Source organism: Sinocyclocheilus grahami, unplaced genomic scaffold (genome assembly GCF_001515645.1).
Source record: "Sinocyclocheilus grahami isolate Dianchi unplaced genomic scaffold, SAMN03320097.WGS_v1.1 scaffold629.1, whole genome shotgun sequence".
NCBI lineage: Eukaryota > Metazoa > Chordata > Actinopteri > Cypriniformes > Cyprinidae > Sinocyclocheilus > Sinocyclocheilus grahami.
In genome coordinates this window covers 219,776-239,544 of record NW_015505808.1, presented here as the reverse complement: position 1 = coordinate 239,544, position 19,769 = coordinate 219,776, and the positions used below count along the sequence as shown (strand labels likewise).

The window sequence follows — 19,769 nt, the reverse complement described above, 5'->3', positions numbered from 1 at the left end:
AAGGGTTTACACCCTCTCGTTTGAACAGACCCCTCCCTACTAGTAGAAGAGTCAAAACCTCCATCATCTCCACTCCGCAAGTCTTAGTTTGCCGGTCATGATGACGGCCCATGTAATGGCAGCGTGCCAAGAGATAAACAAATAGGACACGTTATTTTAGGGTATAAATGAGCTTACCTGTTCTTGACTATCCAATACTTCTTTCCATCAACATCCTCACCCTCAAAACCATAACCAACGGCAAGGACGCCATGATCTAGCTCCTCGCTGCTGCAGTCCTTCTCATAGTAGATGCCTAACAAGAAATATACCTCCATTAGTGCACACCAATTGGGAATCTCCTTCACTAAATTCTCATAATTGAGTCATTTAGTTGGCTTAACAACTAATGGCGAGAAATATGCACACCTGACTGGTAGAACTGGAAAGACTCGTGTCCAGCATCAATAGCCACAGACACCGGCCCCACAGCAGCTATAGCTTTCATCAGAGCATGTTCCTTTCCACTGGGAATGTCAACGAATCCAGTGTCATTAGCTACGCTGTTGTTGGGATCGTAATGGCAGGGCTGATCATCCTGAAAATGATAAGCAGCATGTATGTTATGGTGATCCTTCATATAATCAGTCAGTATAATTTCATAAGAATAAAACGTAACGTAACTTACAGTTCCCAAATAGGGGTAGGACTCCTCGGAGTCCAAACCGTTCTGGTCCTTGATGTACTGGAAGGCCTGGTCCATGAGACCTCCATTACAGCCCTCGTTGCCTTCAGGACGGGAGCATTCCACCAGGTTCTGCTCACTCAGAGACACCAGTTTTCCAGTCTTCCTGAACATCTGCCCCTCCATGGCTCCAGTAGTGCTGAAAGCCCAGCAAGAACCACACTCACCCTGGAAATATCACATATGAAACTGTTTAGACTAGTTGTTCTCAACCAGTTGGCTTCAAGAGGACTTGGACATTTAAAAACAAAATAAGATAAACACAAGCATCAAAATAAAGCTACAACAAATAAAAAAAAAAATAAAAACCTAAATATTTCTATGTTTTTTCTTTAAAGAACAAGTGTTCACACTAAAAACCTTGATATGCGAGGTAGCCTAGTTTTAAAAAGTGTGATTTCTAAATCTGGAAAAAGTAAAATCTTAAAACGCCATGGGCATTTTATTATGAATACACATTTTACTAGTTTTATGTAAAATATTTTGTGTAGAAAGTGTTTAGAAAAAAAAAGAAACCATTAATTTTTTTTAAGATTATTAAAACAAAAAAATATTATACACACACATACATATATATATATATAAATAAAATTAATTTTTTTATTTATTATTTTTTTTTACAGAGGCTAAGAGATCCCATAGATTAAAATATTTTTTTTTTAACTAGGGCTAGGGGGCCTTTGAATATTGTTATGCACAATATGATTTATTTATTATAATACGTTTTCCTGGTGTATAACTGGAAAACACAACTATGGGCTCTCACACATATCATATACATCTACTTCCCAAGTGGTCAGACCATTTCCCCCCCATGGAGTTTAAATACATTTATCCAAAGTGACTTTCACTGCATTCATGATACGCATTTTGTCAGTCCTTGCTTTCTCTGGAAATGAAACCGAAGCTCTCACACATATCATATACATCTACTTCCCAAGTGGTCAGACCATTTTCCCCCCCATGGAGTTTAAATACATTTATCCAAAGTGACTTTCACTGCATTCATGATACGCATTTTGTCAGTCCTTGCTTTCTCTGGAAATGAAACCGAAGACCTTGACATCACAAGCGCCGTGCTCTACTGTTTGAGCTACAGGAAGGCACATTCAAAGGCATTGTTTTTCTAGATATTTTACATATGGGCAACTATCTCACCTGATCCTTCACAGGAGTCACGTATCCCTTTTCTCTCCAGTCCAACTTGTTTGGGACCTCCAGGAAGTTGGGCTCCATGAACAGAGATCCGCTGAATCGTCTCTCCTTCTGGTGTCTGTAGCCATTCATCACCTGCCTGAACTCCTCATGAGTCTGTAGATATAGAACAGTTTGATCAGTACTGAAGGAATTTCATAAATCAATATGCAAACACCTCAAATGAAGTTCTTCTGCAGTCTTACCATATCACCAAAGTGGTTCATTCCGAGTCTGTAAGTGTGTGTGCCCATGGAGTGCTCAAGATTGTGCAGTTCGATCTTTCTCAAGTTTTTCTCCCAGACCATTCGCCTCCACCCCTCCTCCTTCTGTGTGAAAAGAGAGAACACTAAGTCCCACTTCTTGCTCCGTTTTAGACTAGTTCATGTACATTTTAAGCCAGAATGAACCTTTTAAATCTTACTTCATGGTATTTTTTACTGTGCCAGTTCTTCCACTGCTCCCAGTGGTCGTCTAACTGCTTGTCCAAAGTTGGAGCAGCAAACACAGCACTGAGGAACAACGTGAACGCCACCAAATACACCCTCATGATGAAAACACTGGAGGAAAAACAACAACAGGTCAGACATGCTGCAACAAGTGACCACGAACCCGTTTTATCCCGCGTAAATATATCAGATTAAAACGTGTATACGGGAATGCATACATCTTCGTTTTAATGGTGCCATTTTAGTACAAATATTATGGAAGCCAATTGGCACTTAGAAAATTACGAGATGAAATCATAAAAGTCGAAATTATGAGACACCAAGTCATGAGTCATTATTGTGACTCAGCATCTCATAATTTCGCATTATTATGATTTAGTACGCCATCATTCTGAATGACCAAGCACTTGGTTTCTTATGGGGCGGAAATGGGCTTCCATAGGTGTTGTATTAATACGTCCCGAAATACGGCATAAACGTATTTTAAATAGTTTCAGGTGAGTTTGTCACACCGCAAGAGATTGCTAAAACTGCTTGAAATTTCATGTCACATATTCCTACATAATTAATCGTATATTTAAAAGAACTGGCGTCCATTTACATTGACATGAGATCAGATTACTGGCCCGACATCTTTGTTGACAACACCGGTGTTGTGCCGAAAATTTCGGCACCAAGTTACACCTGCAGGCAGCGGTAGCTAATAGCTTTGTTACGAATAGTGATAAAAACCAGTGAGTAAATCTAAAGGGAGAGGGCAAATTACTCATGAAACAATTCTTAAAAACAGAGGCTGACCTAACGTTACAGTGCCGAACAGAAACGAATCTATATCATTGCCTGTACATCTTCTAAAAATGTATTTGCTTACACGGGCCTCCGGACAGACACGGAAGGGAATAAGATTCCCATTTGCAGCAGTCACGGGATCTGGGAGGTTCCAGCCCACAGTTTCCCAGGAAAAGAAAGCAAAGACCGAAACCAGGGCCACGGAAATCGAAAAAGAAACAGCTGGAACTATTTTAGAGGAATGGATATGCGGGGAAAGCGTCACGCTTTACTCCTCTATTAAAACATGGTAACGTTAAAACCGTGTCGCTAGAAAAAAATAAAATACAGACAATTCATAAGAATGCATTGTGTAAAAGGCTCAGCAAAAGAGCGACCTAACAAGCTGAATTTTGTTCTGTATGAAGCATTACTCATTTTTTAAACTTTGCATATAACAAAATTACACTGAAGTTTTTTTTTTTTTTTTTAAACAACAAATGTAAAAAAAAAAAAAATAACTCTCAAGATTCCAGAAAGCTTTAAAAACTGCTGACTCACCCCGCGGTCCTGAAACCAGAAGACAATAATGTGTGTGTGTTCTCGGTCTTCTTCTTGGTAATAATGTGTGTGTTGCAGACGGGCCGCAAGGTTATAGCGCATCTGAAGGCACATTCCTCAATTTCTCATTGGTCGAGATTCTTGTCGATCCCGCCCCCTGATGAACACGTCACAGCATGTGACTCAACAGCACGTGATGGCTTCCCAGATGGGCTTGTAGAGAAAAACAATGTTGCTATCTAAAAAAACAAAACATTCTATTTAACATAAAAATGTTGCATTAGTTCATAAATGTATATAATATGTTACTTTAAAAAGCACTAGTAAACAGCCAATGCTGAATAGTGAGCAGCTATTTACTGTTTTATATTAGAATGCACATTCAGATTGATCGGTTTTCTTTGCAACGATATATATTTTCTGAGATACTAAATCCATTTACAGTATTGTCATACGGAAGTCATAGGCGTTTAAATTATACCTATTATTAACCAACCAATAGTGCTATGCCTTCCAAGTGTTCAAACACAACTAGAAATATGTCACAACTGATTGAAAAAATGTTGATTTAATCTCATTCCATTTTTGTCAAATGTCTGTTAATGCTGTGCGGGTCAACCAAACCAACAAACAACTAGGCTACTAAATCACAAGATTATAAAACAAAAGGGTCTCTGTTTTAATAGACAATTTCACATGTTCACAAAAAAACACAAGTAATAAACAATATGAATGCAGTGCAGTTGCATGACCCTGCTCACACATCAACGGAACACCAAAACCAGTGTATACTGAATTTATGATCAGTATGTCTATGCGAGGACGTCAGTGCAGGTTATCTAGTCCTAGAACTTGACTTTGCGTTTACGTTGAGTGTAAAGCTTTGTGGCAGGCCAGAATTAGAGTGCTGTTGAATCTACAAACCAACAAAGGGGAAAACAGAGTGATTAATGGGCTCGTCTGTGACAAGAAGCACTCAGTAGCTATAGATGGGAAGATTGCTCAGTTATCACTTAAGCCTATCAGCCCAGCGCTTCCAGAATGATCAAAAAGGAGCAGTTAAAAGAAGCATAACTGATCAAGTGTGAGCAACATCTACGTTAATCACGACTCTTGATAATTATGATTAGAGTGTATGTATTCAGTATTACACATTATCACTAAATAGTAATTATGCAGTTTTTTTGTTTTGTTTCAAAGGCAACCATGTCAGAAACAGAGCTGTAAAAAGAAGAGAACAGAAAAGCTTCTATATGTTATGATGAAATAAAGGTGCGGTAATTCCATTTGCTGAATCACGCCACAGACTGACGCCTCCAAAAAACAAAAAACATGACTAATTATTCTTCAGCGGCAATGTCATCATTATTCATTTCAGCGAGCTCGGCTGAATTGAAGGCCTCAGTGGAAGCATACATGCGGAAGCCATTTTACTAAGAATTAATTGGAGGGCACTTTGAGATATTTGAGAAAACTTGGAAATACGTCAGCTGTTAGTAGGGCAGGTTTATTAACAAATTACATAATTTACACCAAGGAATCTGGAATTATGTAGGGTAAAATGTACTGTCCCAGAAATCTTCATGTCCTCGCAATCTAACATCTCTTCTTTCAGACCTCAACTAAAAACCTATTTTTCTTTAAAGTTTTTCAGCTCACTTCTCTCTAGCGTTTATTATTGAGTTTGCTATTTTTTTTTTACTTGTACATGTATGAATGCTTGTAACTACAGCAACCCTGGAACTGAGACTTAATAAAAAAAAACAAAAAAACATTATTTTTAATTTTTGAAATGTAAATGGAAAAATACTGCATAAACTGAATATTAAAAAAAAACACACACTGAAGAGAGTCATTGAGTAAACAATTTATTATAAAAAAGTGGTACACTGTAAAGTTTAAGGAAGTATTAAGGACATGGCATTCAGAGACATGCGAACATAATATAAATAGAGAAATAATGTGAAGGTCTTGTGCAAAGAGATGACTACAAGTCTTAAATACACCAGGATAAATTCCCCTCCGATTTACCCTGTTAAAGTCTTAAGAGGGGCAACCATGAACCTTGACCACAGCTAAACAGAGAAAGAGCTCCATAATACATCGACTTATTCACAATATAAAAATGTGCCTTTTGGAATGAGAGAACACAATATGTCCAATTCCCTTTTAGAAAAGTTTGTGATTTTAAGCCTGCAAGGGAAATGATGAAAGGTTGGAGAATAGATCCATCCCAAAATATAATATGGAACAGTTCTTTGAATTTTTTTGGACATTAAAAAAGGTGATGAAACTGCAACTGTCTCATACAAAGGAGAGCAAGAGTTATAGCATGTGTTAGATGTAACAGAGTCTTTGCTGCCATCTACAGTTTTCAAGTTGTCACTTCATTTGTGTCCAATATACCACATTCAGTACAATCAGACAGGAGGAATGGCATCGCTTTTAAGTTTCAATGCAAATGTCAACATATTTTATGACACTTTTGCCTCATTTAAATCCCTTAAAATTGCATTTTATGATTAATTCTCCAGTGTACAGAATACACATGACTATTTGTTCCAAATAAAATTCTTAAACACTCAACAACAGTGTAAATGTAAGAAACAGATTATATTGAAATAACAGCTGAACAATTGTAACAAAGATCATGCTTATCAAAGACACTGCAGCAGACATAACTGTTATAAAGAAAAATTAAATCTTACTTGTCATGTAGGTGCCTGGAATATTTCAGCATTTCCATTTGACAGGTAGTCAGAACCGTAATATTTCACAAAAGTGAATAAGTGTGAATAAGACAAATGTGAGGGATTTTAGGAACCACACTTTAAAATAATTTCCCATGTATTTCGACTTTTAAAAGAAGGTTTAGCATGTTTGTTTGTGCTTCATTAGTCGAATACAATTCTGTCTGAATAATGATGCATTGTAGTTGCAATAAGGAACATTCAGGTAGTAAATACAAATTACCCAATTTTGTATGTTTGAGAAAAAGTGTAAATCTATTGCTGCGTAATAGATAAGTTAATTAAAAGCTTCATAAGACAGGTAAACACCGAAACACTTGCAGAGGTGCACATCCAATTTTGAAATCTACAATGATGGCTCTTTGTCAACAGTTTACCATCTTCAAGGCACTCAATAGTTTGAGTCGTTTATTAAATAATGCTGCCAAGCACTTAGTGATCTATCATGCGGTCATCAAATTTAGCATAATTTCCCTATAACAGCTGTCCGAATATATAAAAGTAATTGCAAACTGCAGATTTTTCATTCAATAAGGACATTGGGGAATGTGGGACAGTCAATAAAAGATTTGCAGAAAAAAAAGTACATAGGCACCTTTTCAAAGACACCAAGAATGAACATTCAGAAATCGCGAAGGGCAACAAAATGGACATGAGCTGAGTATCTGATTCAAATACTTCTGTCTCAGGACACCAGGGAGCTTGAGATTTAACACCACTCCAACGATAAACTGCAAGTTTCTCTACAGACACAAGTGACGTCCTAACGAGAGATCACGGAACTGATGGAGTTGTAGGATGTGCCGCCCCCATTGCACACCGGGCTGTAGGGCTCTGGTGGGGTGCCCAGAATCTCCAAGTTGACCCGGAACACTGGTGCAGCTCTAAGGAGAAAATCCGCTGCATCCCGACGGCCAAGTTCTCGTAACTTAGCTACCAAAATGCCTATGGTTGAATTGGGTTGCTGGCTCCAATCTTGCAGGAGCAAGGCTGTGGGACTGGGAAGGGAAAGGGGGTCTGCAGGCGGAGTCCCATTGGTACCAGAACTGTATTTAGCAGCGAGCTCGCTAAGGCCCAAGTTCATGGCAAGCAGGCACCAGTCCTTCCCAAGGGCATCTGGCGGGTCCAGCAGACGGCAGAGCTTGCGTCTAGCCAGGTGACTGACTTCCGCCACGGGCACTTCCCCTCCAAGCCTGCCCTGTTTGTAGACATGGGTGCAACCTAATGCTACGATACTGACAAAGCTCTCACGATAGCCACCCATGGTGTTCGACAGGGCGTTCTCGCCTCGTGCTTGAGTGCGGAAAAAGTCCCTCGGTTGGTAAAGCATAACAGGGCCGTGGTGTTCCCGCAGCTGCTGAGGGCTGAGATAATGTCGGGCGGTAAGCAAACCGGGTAATGTAGCAGCTAACAAACCCTCTGCCATGCTGCATAACGTGTCCAATAAAGCATAGCAACGGCCGGGATCCGAGTCAGGTCCTCGTAACTGTACCTCCATGCCCTGCCCATGGTTCACAAGCAGAACCAGTGCCTCAGCACCACCAAGTCCAACCCGAGCTCCACCGCTCCACAACCTCACATCCTCAGCCTCGACCTCTGGCTTCTGCTGCCGGCTCCACCTGCACAAGTTAACTTGCAACTTATGGAAAAGTCCACAAGGGAATGGTGCCAAGTGCTCGGCAGGCACTACTCGCACTCCACCGTAAAGCAAAGTGTCCTCGCCTTCTACATCTTCCTCATCCGTCCAGGTGTGCTGTAGGCCACTTGTGCGTATGAGGGCAGGAATGTCGACCATTCCTGGGTTGGCAAAGTCACGGGCACATACGTCCATGGCGTCAAGCACCTGGAGAAGTTCATCAATGTCACCTTCTGAGACCAGGTTTTGGAGTTCTTCCACACGGTAGCGGCCACGGTAGTGGTGGATCGCTTTGGGGGTTTCAATCGAGAGAAGTTTGCCAAGTACGTTACTACAAAGCCAGCGAGGATCTAACAGGACAACATCCTGGACAGTCTCACTTTGCATGATGTTAATCTAGAAGAAAGAAAGGGAATAAAACGGATTGAGTGCAAGCAAATGGGTGATTCTAAGATTTCTGTTTAAAGGCCTGTTCACCCCAAGACAAATATTCGGTGAGATGAAATTTTTCATTTTAAATGAATGACTATTAATGCATCTGTTCAGACCGTCACAAACATGCACATGCCGTCAAGGCATCATTTTTTTATGTAACGATGTTCTAAACTGATTTCAACCAAACTAACAAGAAAACTGGCCAACCAATAAGATTCATGCTTTTGGTCACATGCCCAGAGTGCTACTGTTACATAAAAATATGACTTGGTGGCACTAAAGAACAGACATTTTTGCAAAGCACCAGTGAATAGCAGAGAAAAGAATCTGGAACCAGTTCTCTAGTCCCTGTACTTCTGTATTTGGTGATGTATGAATACAAAAATCTGAACGGCTTTTTAAAAACACGTACATATGGTAAATATGTATTTCTGCATTTCTAGTTTACTGTCAGATACTAAATTTCCATTTTTATTCAGTATGTCTGCTGTTTTTTACACTTTACCGAAAGTTTGTGCTGAATATTTGTGCTGTGTGAACAGACCTTTAGGTGGGTTCCATAACATTTCAGCAGATGTGTTCCATCTAAAGTTAAACTGTCACTTTTCGGGCTCAACTCACGTATTCTTTTTCAAATAAATGTGATTAATCATCAGTAGATGTATATCGCTTATGGGGGCGCACTTGAAATGCCTTTAAAGCAGCACTATGTAACTTTTTCTGTGTTCAAAATTTGCAATGTGTATAAATGAGCGAGTACATCATGAATTCATCTTCCAAACCGCGTTTTTTTCTTATTCCGAATCACTACGGTACACTTATAATAAGTACTTATATTTGGACTATTGTAGCCTGGTCGGGTCGTCACCGCTGCGGAGTAACACATACCTGCGTGAATCGCCATAGACATAAACTTAGAGAAGTAGCTCCGGTTGGAATGTTCTTCCGCGGGATGTGTGCAGTTCTGTTTATTAACCGCTAGAGCGCCAAAAGTTACATAGTGCTGCTTTAATTTGGGTCGGTTCATTAAATGGAGCTATTTTATGAATTCAGACGACTTCGAATACAGCAAACACGTTATATGAAAATATTTTATGAAACATGATTTATACAGCCGTTAGTTGTTTTTTTTGTCATTTTGGAGCTTGGCAGACCAGATTCTCGTGCACTTTCAGTACATTCTTCAATATTTCTCATTTTGATTCACAGAAGTCATACAGGCTGATGTGAATTGTTTTTGTGTGAATTATTCTTTGAAGAGAAATGACATAACAGATTTGAAAAGGGCTGAGGTTAAATACAAGGGAGCTGAAGCCCCTTAAATAGAGTATCTTATGTAAGTAAACAGCTGAATCACAGCTTGGCATTTCAGCCCATCAGCATCAAACCATTCCCTAAAATGAGTTTAAGTGTTGCTGCTGAAAACACAAATGAATAATACTGATGAGAATGACTCATTCACCTGCTCTCTCTATCGGTGAAGCTGTTGTTGTAATGGTTGTGGGTGGTCAATAGACTGAAAAGGCCCCTTTTCAGTTGCTGACACCCACCAACTCATTTGAATTCACATAAAAACATGTTTGTAGATGCTCTGCATTGTATACTTTGAGTGGTTTTGAAGTAATGGATGTGGCATTAATAGCAGGGGCGTGTAGTATAGCAGAATGTATGAAAATAATCATTATAATTAATGATACATTGCAACTACTTCAAACACACTTACAGCAATATGCCCATAATTCATGCATATGCATACATATTTATTAATCTGCTCATCATCACACACACACACACTCTCACACATTCACTGGGCCACCCACACACACACACACCTCTCCCATGCTGTGAAGTTGTGAAGCCAGTTCCCGCAGATCCTCTTCGCTGGCTAGAGGGTTGATTTGTTCTTGCACATCCACAACAAATTGTTGCCATGACATTAGCTGGTTTGGCCCGTTCAGTTTCCTCCAGGAAGGCAGAGTGGACAACAGCTTCTCTGCCAGCTGAGTCATCGGCCTGCAGGTCTGTGAAAACGACAGAGAGAGAAAAGCAATTTTACATTTCTGAAAAAAATATGAGTGTGTACGTGTCAATGGGGTTGCTAAGTTGTTCTGAGTGGTTGCTAGGTAATTACTTTCTGGCCCCAGTCAAAAGAACCGAGTGGACAACAGCTTCTCTGCCAGCTGAGTCATCGGCCTGCAGGTCTGTGAAAATGACAGAGAGAGAAAAGCAATTTTACATTTCTGAAAAAAATATGAGTGTGTACGTGTCAATGGGGTTGCTAAGTTGTTCTGAGTGGTTGCTAGGTAATTACTTTCTGGCCCCAGTCAAAAGAACAGACCCCCAAGTATCTATGATAGTCTCATGCTGAAATATGGTCAAATGTAAGTCTAAAGAGCTTTTTCCCCTTTAACCAAAAGTAGGAGCTATAGTAGAAACCACCACTGATAAATGAAAGTCAGACTCTTTAATAATAATAATAATAAACAATAATTTATGCATTTAGCAGACGCCTTTATCCAAAGTGAGTTCCAGTGCATTCAGGATATAAATTTTTTACCAGTATGTGTGTTCCCTGAGAATCGAACCCACAACCTTTTGCGCTGCTAACACAATACTTCTACCACTGAGCCACAGGAGCACTAAACTATAAACTTCTTTGAATAGTAATTTTCCTTCATAATATACACAAAAATCCAGACACAATATAACGGCGTATGAGAAAGTAATCTGTACAGGTATGTGTAGGAGTGAGAGAGTAGGAGGAGAATGAGCAGAATGTATTAGCGAGGGATCTGAGTGTCAGTGTTTGATATTGTGTATTTCTAAAAGAGAGAACACACGTGTGTGTGTGTGTGTGCTGGATATTTGACAAGGTAAAGAGAAGAGGAGAGCTTTATTATAGAGATCAGACTCAGATCAGAATCAGAAAAGTGAGTGTTTCAGGTCATTGAATGTATATACTACATTTAGGTAATTTAAATGATAACGTGCTGGGATGTGTAGTAGAGTGAAGATAGAGTGAAGATCTTACAGATATGATGGTGTTGCGGAGCTCTAACAGAATGTTTCTCAGCAGCTTCATGTCTTTGGAGTTGGACGCTCCTGCATCCATGATGAAGAGCTTCTCAGCAATGTGCAGATCATTCCCAAACCTGAGAGAAAGAATTGCATTATAATCAGTTTAAAAGAAACAAACCACGTTCAAAGCGGAGTAGCAGCTTAAGATTGTGTTTATCTATCAAATCACTTTAATCAGTATTATCTAATCAGTCCTACTAAATTGATCACTTTGCCAAATATTGTCCTTGTAGGTCCCATGGCTTCAAACTGACAGTTTATATTGATTTAATCACCTGTTTCTGACTTCCCTAAGTAGGGATCTCTCCTTGTCATAGCTGAACTCTCCCCCAAACGATCGAGGCAAATTCACAATGTCAGCATGTGTGGCCACCAGGACCACGCGCAGTGGATTCCTGATCTTCCCTCCAAAGGCTGTGGATACAACACAGAGGCAGTCTTATTATCTATTTTTCACATCTTTGATCTCAATGCATCATTTTTCAACTCAACTCTTTGAGAACCATAGACCAAGTACTAGATTCCTAGATTAAGACTGACTCTAATGAAGTCTCTTTTGGCGTTATCCATAGCACTATGGATGTGCCTGCTACAGTACTTACACAAATTCATCAACCATCACTACAGTGAAAGCAAAGGCAAGCCAGGCTGAAATGACCAGAGAGAGTTTGAGAGACAAGAATGAGAAAACTACAAACAGCATTAATGGAGCACAAAGAATGGAGAACAGTGAAACGAGTGAAATGCATGAGCTAATTTCTTTTGTCAGAGAACAAATATATGGTGCTCATGGTGTGAAAACAGCAAGACATGACGCAGCAGCCAAAACATCCATCTAGTATATATGTGCACAGAAAAACAAAGCAAAAATAGCGCAGATGGAATGCAAGAATGCATTGTGTGCGATCGGGCCACAGACAGATTGACAAACTCAACTGTAAAAAAATGTTTGCCAAATATATACTTGTGTTGAATGACATGGAAATAAAACAATATATTGTATATATAATATATTGACTTCTAAAGCCATAATTTGTCATGTCTATTTAATGCTTTACTCGTCTGCCACAATAATGTAACATCATGTAATTAATGTATTTAAAAATGTGCAAGCCAATTGACAGCTGCACTTTCACAGTAACAGGGCTATGGGTAACGGAATTGTACAGCTGGTTATTGGTTTTTGTAACTAACCATCAGGAATGTTAGTAAATGTTCATTTAATTCATAGAAATGAGAATTTCAATAGTACGGTGAAAAGAGGTGCAGAGACGGATGAATGATAATTAATTAAAAAATGCAGATAAGTTAAGGTGTAATTGCATGACTTTCATGAAACACACCAATTCGATTATTTTGTAAGAATAAATTAATGAATAAATAAATAAATGACACTATGCAAAATAACTATTGCTATAGTAACCAAGTAAAAAAATATTAATTTCAATACAGAAAAATTGTATAACTGCTCTCTAGACCTCTCAATCACAGACTTTACAGCTTCAGCTGATCCCTGTAATTATTGTAATGGAAAGCCCTCTACAAAAGAGGAGAAAAAAATCCATACATCATACACTGTAGTCTCAGGAGACACACACAAGCACATACCGATGTTGTCCTCTGGCAGCATGAGAGCCTTCAGGCAGTTGAGCCAGAATGTGACCTGGTTCAGTTGAGTCTCGTAAGGCTCCTCCAGGCTGAATAAGACCAGATGAATGGCTGTGGTGTCATTCGCAGCAAAGTAATCATATGAGCAGTAGTAGACGGGATTACCAGAGAACTCCCATATAATGAAGTCTCCAACACCTGAAAATGATTACATAATACAATGCATTAAATAAAATAAAAAATACAAAAAAAAAAACATAATTCAAAGCTTGGTGTAAGAAAGATTTTTAAGAAGAAATGCTTTTCTTGCTCAGCAAGGAGACAAACTGATGAAAAGTGACAGTAAAACATTTATAATGTTAAAAAAAGATTTATTTTTCAAATAAATTCTGTCCTTTTGATTTTTCTACACAACAAAAAAGTGTCACAGTTTCCACAGAAATATTAAGCAGCACAACTGTTTTCAACATTGATAATAATAAGAAATGTTTCTTGAGCATAAAAAAGAATATTACAATGATTTCTGAAGAATCATGTGGCACTGAACACTGGAGTAATGGCTGGTGAAAATTCAGCTTTGCCATCACAAGAATAAATTACATTTTAAAATATATTAAAAAAGAAAACAAATGGTATTAATATATCACAGTATTACTAATTTTACTGTATTTTTTAATCAAATAAATGCAACCTTGGTGAGACTTATTTAAAAAATCTTTCTGCCCCCAACTTTTAAAAGGCATATACAGTTGATAATATACAATAAGATAATGTAGTAACTACCTCTAGATATTTTTTGAGAGGTGCTAAAAAAATCTATTATAAATGACTCTTTTACCATTGACATAGGCATTCTGGATGTCGATGGCTTTGGTGGCAGTGTCGTCAGCCGTGGAGAGAGCGTTATGAACAGGACTAAAGACCTCCAGCACTCCTTTAGTCAAACTGGGCTCAAACATCATACTGCGGCTGCGCACACTTACATTCTCACAGCCTGGGTACAGGTTAGAGATGCTGGCAGACACTACAGGCACACAACACACAAACAAGGAAGCAAAAAGAAAGACTGTAAATTAGATGGAATTTTATATGAATTTTTATAATTGATAACAATAAATACAATAAGGATATATTTGTAAGTAAAGGATAAATAATATATATTTTGAGGGTTTGAGCTGTTCAAAATCATTTCATGAAATGTGGAAACCCACCACATGGAGGAGCTGTTTGCTAAAGGCCTGATTCCAGCTTTCCCAGTGTTGACAGAAAAATAAATATTTAGTAAAGGTTCCCTTTTTCTGAAATAATAATACTAATGCTAATAATATTAATAATAAAACATACACAAGGTTTTAAAAAAATTAATTCTCTGCATAGTAGGGGAACTGTTGCCTATGGTTAAAGATGCGGGCTGGCAATGGACAAAGATTGCATGTTGAAAAAACTCCACAAGAGATGAGCCACTATCACCACATATAATTAAATTAGTTCAGCAGGAAAAAACTAAATTCCCCAAAAAAACACAGAAGTGCTAAGAGCCATTTTAGTTCGAAATAACACGAGAGAGAGTCAGATGACTCAAACTCTTTTTTTATACCTTGCAAAAGTGTTAGTCACGCTGTGCTGCATATGTCTCGCACAATCAACGCTTTCCACTGAACTTTGGTTCTTTCTAAAAACTTTTCTCACAGAAAACCAGAGACGACTTCCTCAATTTGGCTGTGGCAGTATTTGTGAGAAAAACATTAGCTTTGTGTGTAACGCATTACATTGATGTGATTGCGCCTTCCAAGGATAGCGCTATATGACGTGTGTTGATCTGGGAATGAGTGAGGAAAGTGAACAAAGTTGGCCCACAAAAAGCTCTATATTCCAAGTTTCCAAGCTTAAAGGAATAGTTCAACCAAAAATGTAATTTGCTGAAAATGTCCTCACCCTCGAGCCATCCAAGATTTAGAAGAGTTAGTTTATTCATCGGAACAGATCTGGAGAAATTTAGCCTCACATCACTTGCTCACCAATGGATCCTCTGCAGTGAATGGGTGCCGTCAGAATGAAAATCCAAACAGCTGATAAAAACATCACAAGTAATCCACAATCCACATGACACCAGTCCATCAATTAAACTCTAACGAAGCGAAAAGCTGTGTGTTTGTAATAAACAAATCCATCAAGACATTTTTAACTTAAAACCACTGCTTTCTCAAATGAAAAAGTTGTCTCGTTTGAATCAGGAGAGAAATATGCACAGATCAAGCACCGTTTACTAGTGAAAACAATCCAAAACAGTCCTTAACAAATATGTTGGTTGATTTTGATGTGAGAGGACAACAGGGGATGGATTTTCACTGGAGGAAGCATTATGGATTATGGGCTGGTATTTTGGCCAAAAATGTCAATTTAAAGGTAAAAGCCTTGATGGATTTGTTTCTTACAAACATGCCGCTTTTTACTTCACAAGATGGTAATTGATGGACTGGAGTCATGTTGTGGACTACTGATATTTTTATCAGCAGTTTGGACTCGTTCTGACGGCACCCATTCACTGCAGAGGATCAATTGGTGAGCAAGTGATGTAATGCTAAATTTCTCCAAATATGTTCTGATGTCTTGGATGAACAATTCCTTTAATTTTCAGCTTTTCTGTAGATGAAGGAAAACACATCACCCTACCTGCTGGTTTGGAGGTGACCGGTGAGGCTGGGTGCCGGACAGGGTTGGTCAACCTGGTCCTCCTCCTCCTGAAGAAACTCCGCAAGATGCCACATTTCAAAGACTCCACCAGAGTGCTCTTCCCTGCTCCCGAGTGGCCAAACAGCTTGAGTTTGATGCGAGGTTGGAGGGTCTGTGTAGGCCGCAGCTGCTGGATGTAAATGCTCTTATGGTTGTCCTGTAAGACCAGTTACAAAGGGCATATACATTAACACATCCCAATGGCATTACAATATGACATATGGACCAACGACATAATGGTAATGTGACTGAGAATGTTCAGTGCATCCTAATGAGTGTAATTTATAGGCTCGTAATAGCTAGTCCTCCAACTGAGCATTTTCCACTGTTTGAAGCAAACAGCAAGACGCTGAATGCCATATATTAAATCATGTATGTGACCGTCAAATTAAAAGACTTTCAAAATCTACAGTCAAGCCTGTGGTTAATAAATAAACCATCTGAACATTTGATCAAATCCGAGTGACTGAAGCATTAAAAAGACCAAGATTCAAAAGAAACGTCTCGGGTTACTTATGTAACCATGGTTCCCTGAGTAGGGAACGAGACACTGCGTCCTCTAGGGGTCGCTATGGGGAACGCCTCGTCGTGACCCGTGTCTGAAGCATACATTGAAAAAACACCAACTCGTTGGCCGGCGACAGCCATGACGTCACTACCGGTGCGACTACAGTATAAATCGGTGCCGGGAGCTACACATCATTCACTTCTTCGTCTGAAGCTTGCGTCCGCAGCATGGCAAGAAACCTAGAGGACGCAGTGTCTCGTTCCCTACTCAGGGAACCATGGTTACATAAGTAACCCGAGACGTTCCCTTTCATGGGGGCGGGTCCTGAACCGCGGGAAGCAGATGGCTGCCCCTCTTTACTTGAAAAGAGAGACAAACGAGAACGTTTTTCATTGGAAAAAACTCGCAATGCACGCAGATTGCCCCCTCGAGGACCAAACAAACAACACATAGATCATGTGTATCATCTGGTGTCAAATAGCGCTGACACGGATGCACACACCTTCTAAATGCTCTACTAGTGCTCGCCATAATAAATAGATAGCTCTTACTTTTTCCTTGGAAATGCACGCTTCAAACAGAACAGTCAATGAAGACGAAGAAGAGAATGATGTGTAGCTCCCGGCACCGATTTATACCATAGTCGCACCGGTAGTGACGTCATGGCTGTCGCTGGCCAACGAGTTGGTTTTTTTTCAATGTATGCTTCAGACACGGGTCACGACGAGGCGTTCCCCATAGCGACCCCTAGAGGACGCAGTGCGAAGTTCCCATGAAAGGGAACTGATGTAGACTAAAGCCCAAATTAAATGTGTCTGAAATATCTTAGCATATGGAAAAACATTTATTTTTAGTCACCTTGAAAATGTTTTCGCCAAAATAAAGGACTACAAAATAAAGGTGATTATAGTGGGATTAATTAGGACAGGCTGCAAGCTTCAGTTATGATAAATACCACTGTAATGATTGACTTCCATATTATTGTACCATCATATTTACATGCCATTCCAAGGTACTTTAAAGAATACCATAGTATATTTACAACAAATCATAGTAGGAACATGATACTATACAGTGCAACACTGCCTGTACACTTTTTCAGCGGCCTTGGTTCCAAAAGTATTTTTCCCATTCATTTTTCCATATGGATTTCACAACATTTGACAAACTTTGATATACATCTACAGTTGGATTTTGAACCAATGGGGGTTACCCAGTATCACTAATAGCAGATTAATGGGTAAAAAAAGGTTCTGAAAGCCAAACAATTATTTTCAAACTATCAAATCAGCATACATTTCAGAGGGATGAGAGTCATTGTTGAGTAAAACTGACATCTCTTGCAGGTGTCATATAAAATACAACAAGGATCTCATAAACCTTAAAGCATTCATGTGATGCAAATGAATGTCACTTGAGTCTCAGTGAGATGAATAATAAACAAAGACTCACACCTTTTTCAGCTTGGCCAGCAGCACTGCTACATGCTCCTGCTGCTGTGCAATCGCGAGATCCTCCGCTGTCTTTCCATCCTGCAAGAGACAATGACAGAGATGGATAAACTGCAGCTTTTAGAACATTACAGGCAATGCGGGGCCCATCAGCGTCCAGTGACACAGATGAATGAGTAAAGCGAAATAAATAAAAGTCTGTTAGCCTTTCATCTGCTCAGTCTTACCAGACCCCCGCACTAATAGAGCTCTGAGATATATATATATATATATATATATATATATATATAGAGAGTGATAGAGAGAGAGAGAGAGAGAGAGAGAGAGAGTGCAGCGTAGGGGTGTAAAAGAGAAAGTGATCAGCTAACAAGGAAAAGTGAGAAAGAAAGAACAGGGTGAATATCACCTAACAGCGTGACTCACAGTACATTACAACAGCGGGTACAGTGATGATTATGGCTGGGACAGAAATGAATGACAGGTTTAATGCTGCCTTCAAGACAATTCAGATGATTGTTTATACGAAATGAGTGCATATAAAAGACACCACAAAAAAAAAAAAAAGTAATTATCAGTCCATAAAATAGTAAGTCAGAACAAGTGTGGCGTCCTGGCACACAGTCATTCACTAATTTGCAACAGTTTCATGGGATTGCATGTGATTTTGCTCCACCTGACTGTAGCCCTTTTTGAAAAAGAGTTGTGATATATGTAACGAATCAGCTCATGGGAAATATGAATAATTAATCATAACTAGTTAAAATTAATTATGAATATTTTAGATTCGCTGTAGATATTTAGCTGACCTCTCAGGGTCAACTGTCTTGTCAATTCTAAGAATGTTACTTTCCTGGAAACACTTGACGTGTTTCATTGTTTGCTCATAACTGGAGTCACTTAATCATGCAGATTTATGCTACAAGATTAAGTGACTCCAGTTATGAGCAAACAATGAAACACGTCAAGTGTGATACAAGTAAGATTTGATTAACTACATAAACACTTAAACTAGTCTAACATACTGCATAAACACATAATCTGGTCTAACATCCTACATAAACACATAACCTGGTCTAACATACACATACACACATATGCATACAGTTGGAATAGGAAAGGGTTAAAGCTTAACTCAGTACAGAGAAGAGAAATAAGGAATGAAATTATGGAACCATTTGCATATTCAGCAGATTTACACCTGAGGGAAAAATCAGATTCTTAGTTCAAACACACCTTTGTAACAAGGTGAAAATGATACCTAATGTATCAATTAATAAGACTAAGTTTGGATACTTGCAAGTCTCGTCTGTCTGAAAGAAAGGCTTGATGCAATCTGAACGTCCCAGTGATCCTTGCTGAAGTTGGTCGATGAAAAGAACCAGTTTGCGTCAGAGTAACTTGATGAATGGAAAAGACAAGGCCGAAGCCTGGCACGAGTTTAGGGTTTCTGGGAGCGTTTTTCTCACCTCCTCTCAGAATTCCAACAAACCACCGACTGGGCGGGTCACATGAAGTACGGCCTTTAAAGTCTGCAAAGATTCACGCCTCTCAAGATGGGCTTGTCCAATGAGGAAGTCCGGAATCCCAAGTGGGAGTTCTGAGATACTGGGGCGTTTTTATGGCCCTTTGTTTGAAAGCATGGTAATTTGCATATGAAACTTGGATCAAAATTACTAAAGACTCTTAGAACACTAATATGTTGCGTAGGTATAAACATACAATATACACTCTCAATTAGATCATCCGAATACTAATTCATAGATTCTAAACATGGTAGGGTTAAATATATACAGTGGGTACGGAAAGTATTCAGACCCCCTTAAATTTTTCACTCTTTGTTATATTGCAGCCATTTGCTAAAATCATTTAAGTTA

The 19,769-nt window shown here is 39.1% G+C and overlaps 2 protein-coding genes across 2 annotated transcripts in view; both read right to left on the bottom strand.

Annotated features, from left to right (window-relative positions):
- Positions 1 to 159: 159 nt before the first annotated feature.
- LOC107558029 (cathepsin L1-like) lies at positions 160 to 3,797 on the bottom strand. The gene is made up of 7 exons (XM_016241629.1): positions 3,697 to 3,797; positions 2,343 to 2,478; positions 2,125 to 2,247; positions 1,883 to 2,035; positions 668 to 892; positions 409 to 577; positions 160 to 295 (listed from the first exon to the last, which is right to left on the bottom strand). Exons 2-7 carry the CDS (start codon positions 2,466 to 2,468, stop codon positions 174 to 176), a joined length of 918 nt encoding a protein of 305 aa, XP_016097115.1. The 5' UTR covers positions 2,469 to 2,478; positions 3,697 to 3,797; the 3' UTR covers positions 160 to 173.
- Positions 3,798 to 5,568: 1,771 nt separating this feature from the next.
- Positions 5,569 to 19,769, bottom strand: part of LOC107558027 (death-associated protein kinase 1-like) — a 72,198-nt gene continuing 57,997 nt past the window's right edge. Inside the window, exons 19-26 of the mRNA XM_016241626.1 lie at positions 17,899 to 17,976; positions 15,877 to 16,093; positions 14,042 to 14,227; positions 13,204 to 13,401; positions 11,871 to 12,009; positions 11,549 to 11,669; positions 10,350 to 10,538; positions 5,569 to 8,478 (exon numbers count right to left, since the gene is read on the bottom strand). Of these exons, the coding sequence (XP_016097112.1) occupies positions 7,210 to 8,478; positions 10,350 to 10,538; positions 11,549 to 11,669; positions 11,871 to 12,009; positions 13,204 to 13,401; positions 14,042 to 14,227; positions 15,877 to 16,093; positions 17,899 to 17,976 (2,397 nt within the window). The 3' untranslated portion in view covers positions 5,569 to 7,209. The remainder of the gene's footprint in view (positions 8,479 to 10,349; positions 10,539 to 11,548; positions 11,670 to 11,870; positions 12,010 to 13,203; positions 13,402 to 14,041; positions 14,228 to 15,876; positions 16,094 to 17,898; positions 17,977 to 19,769) is intronic.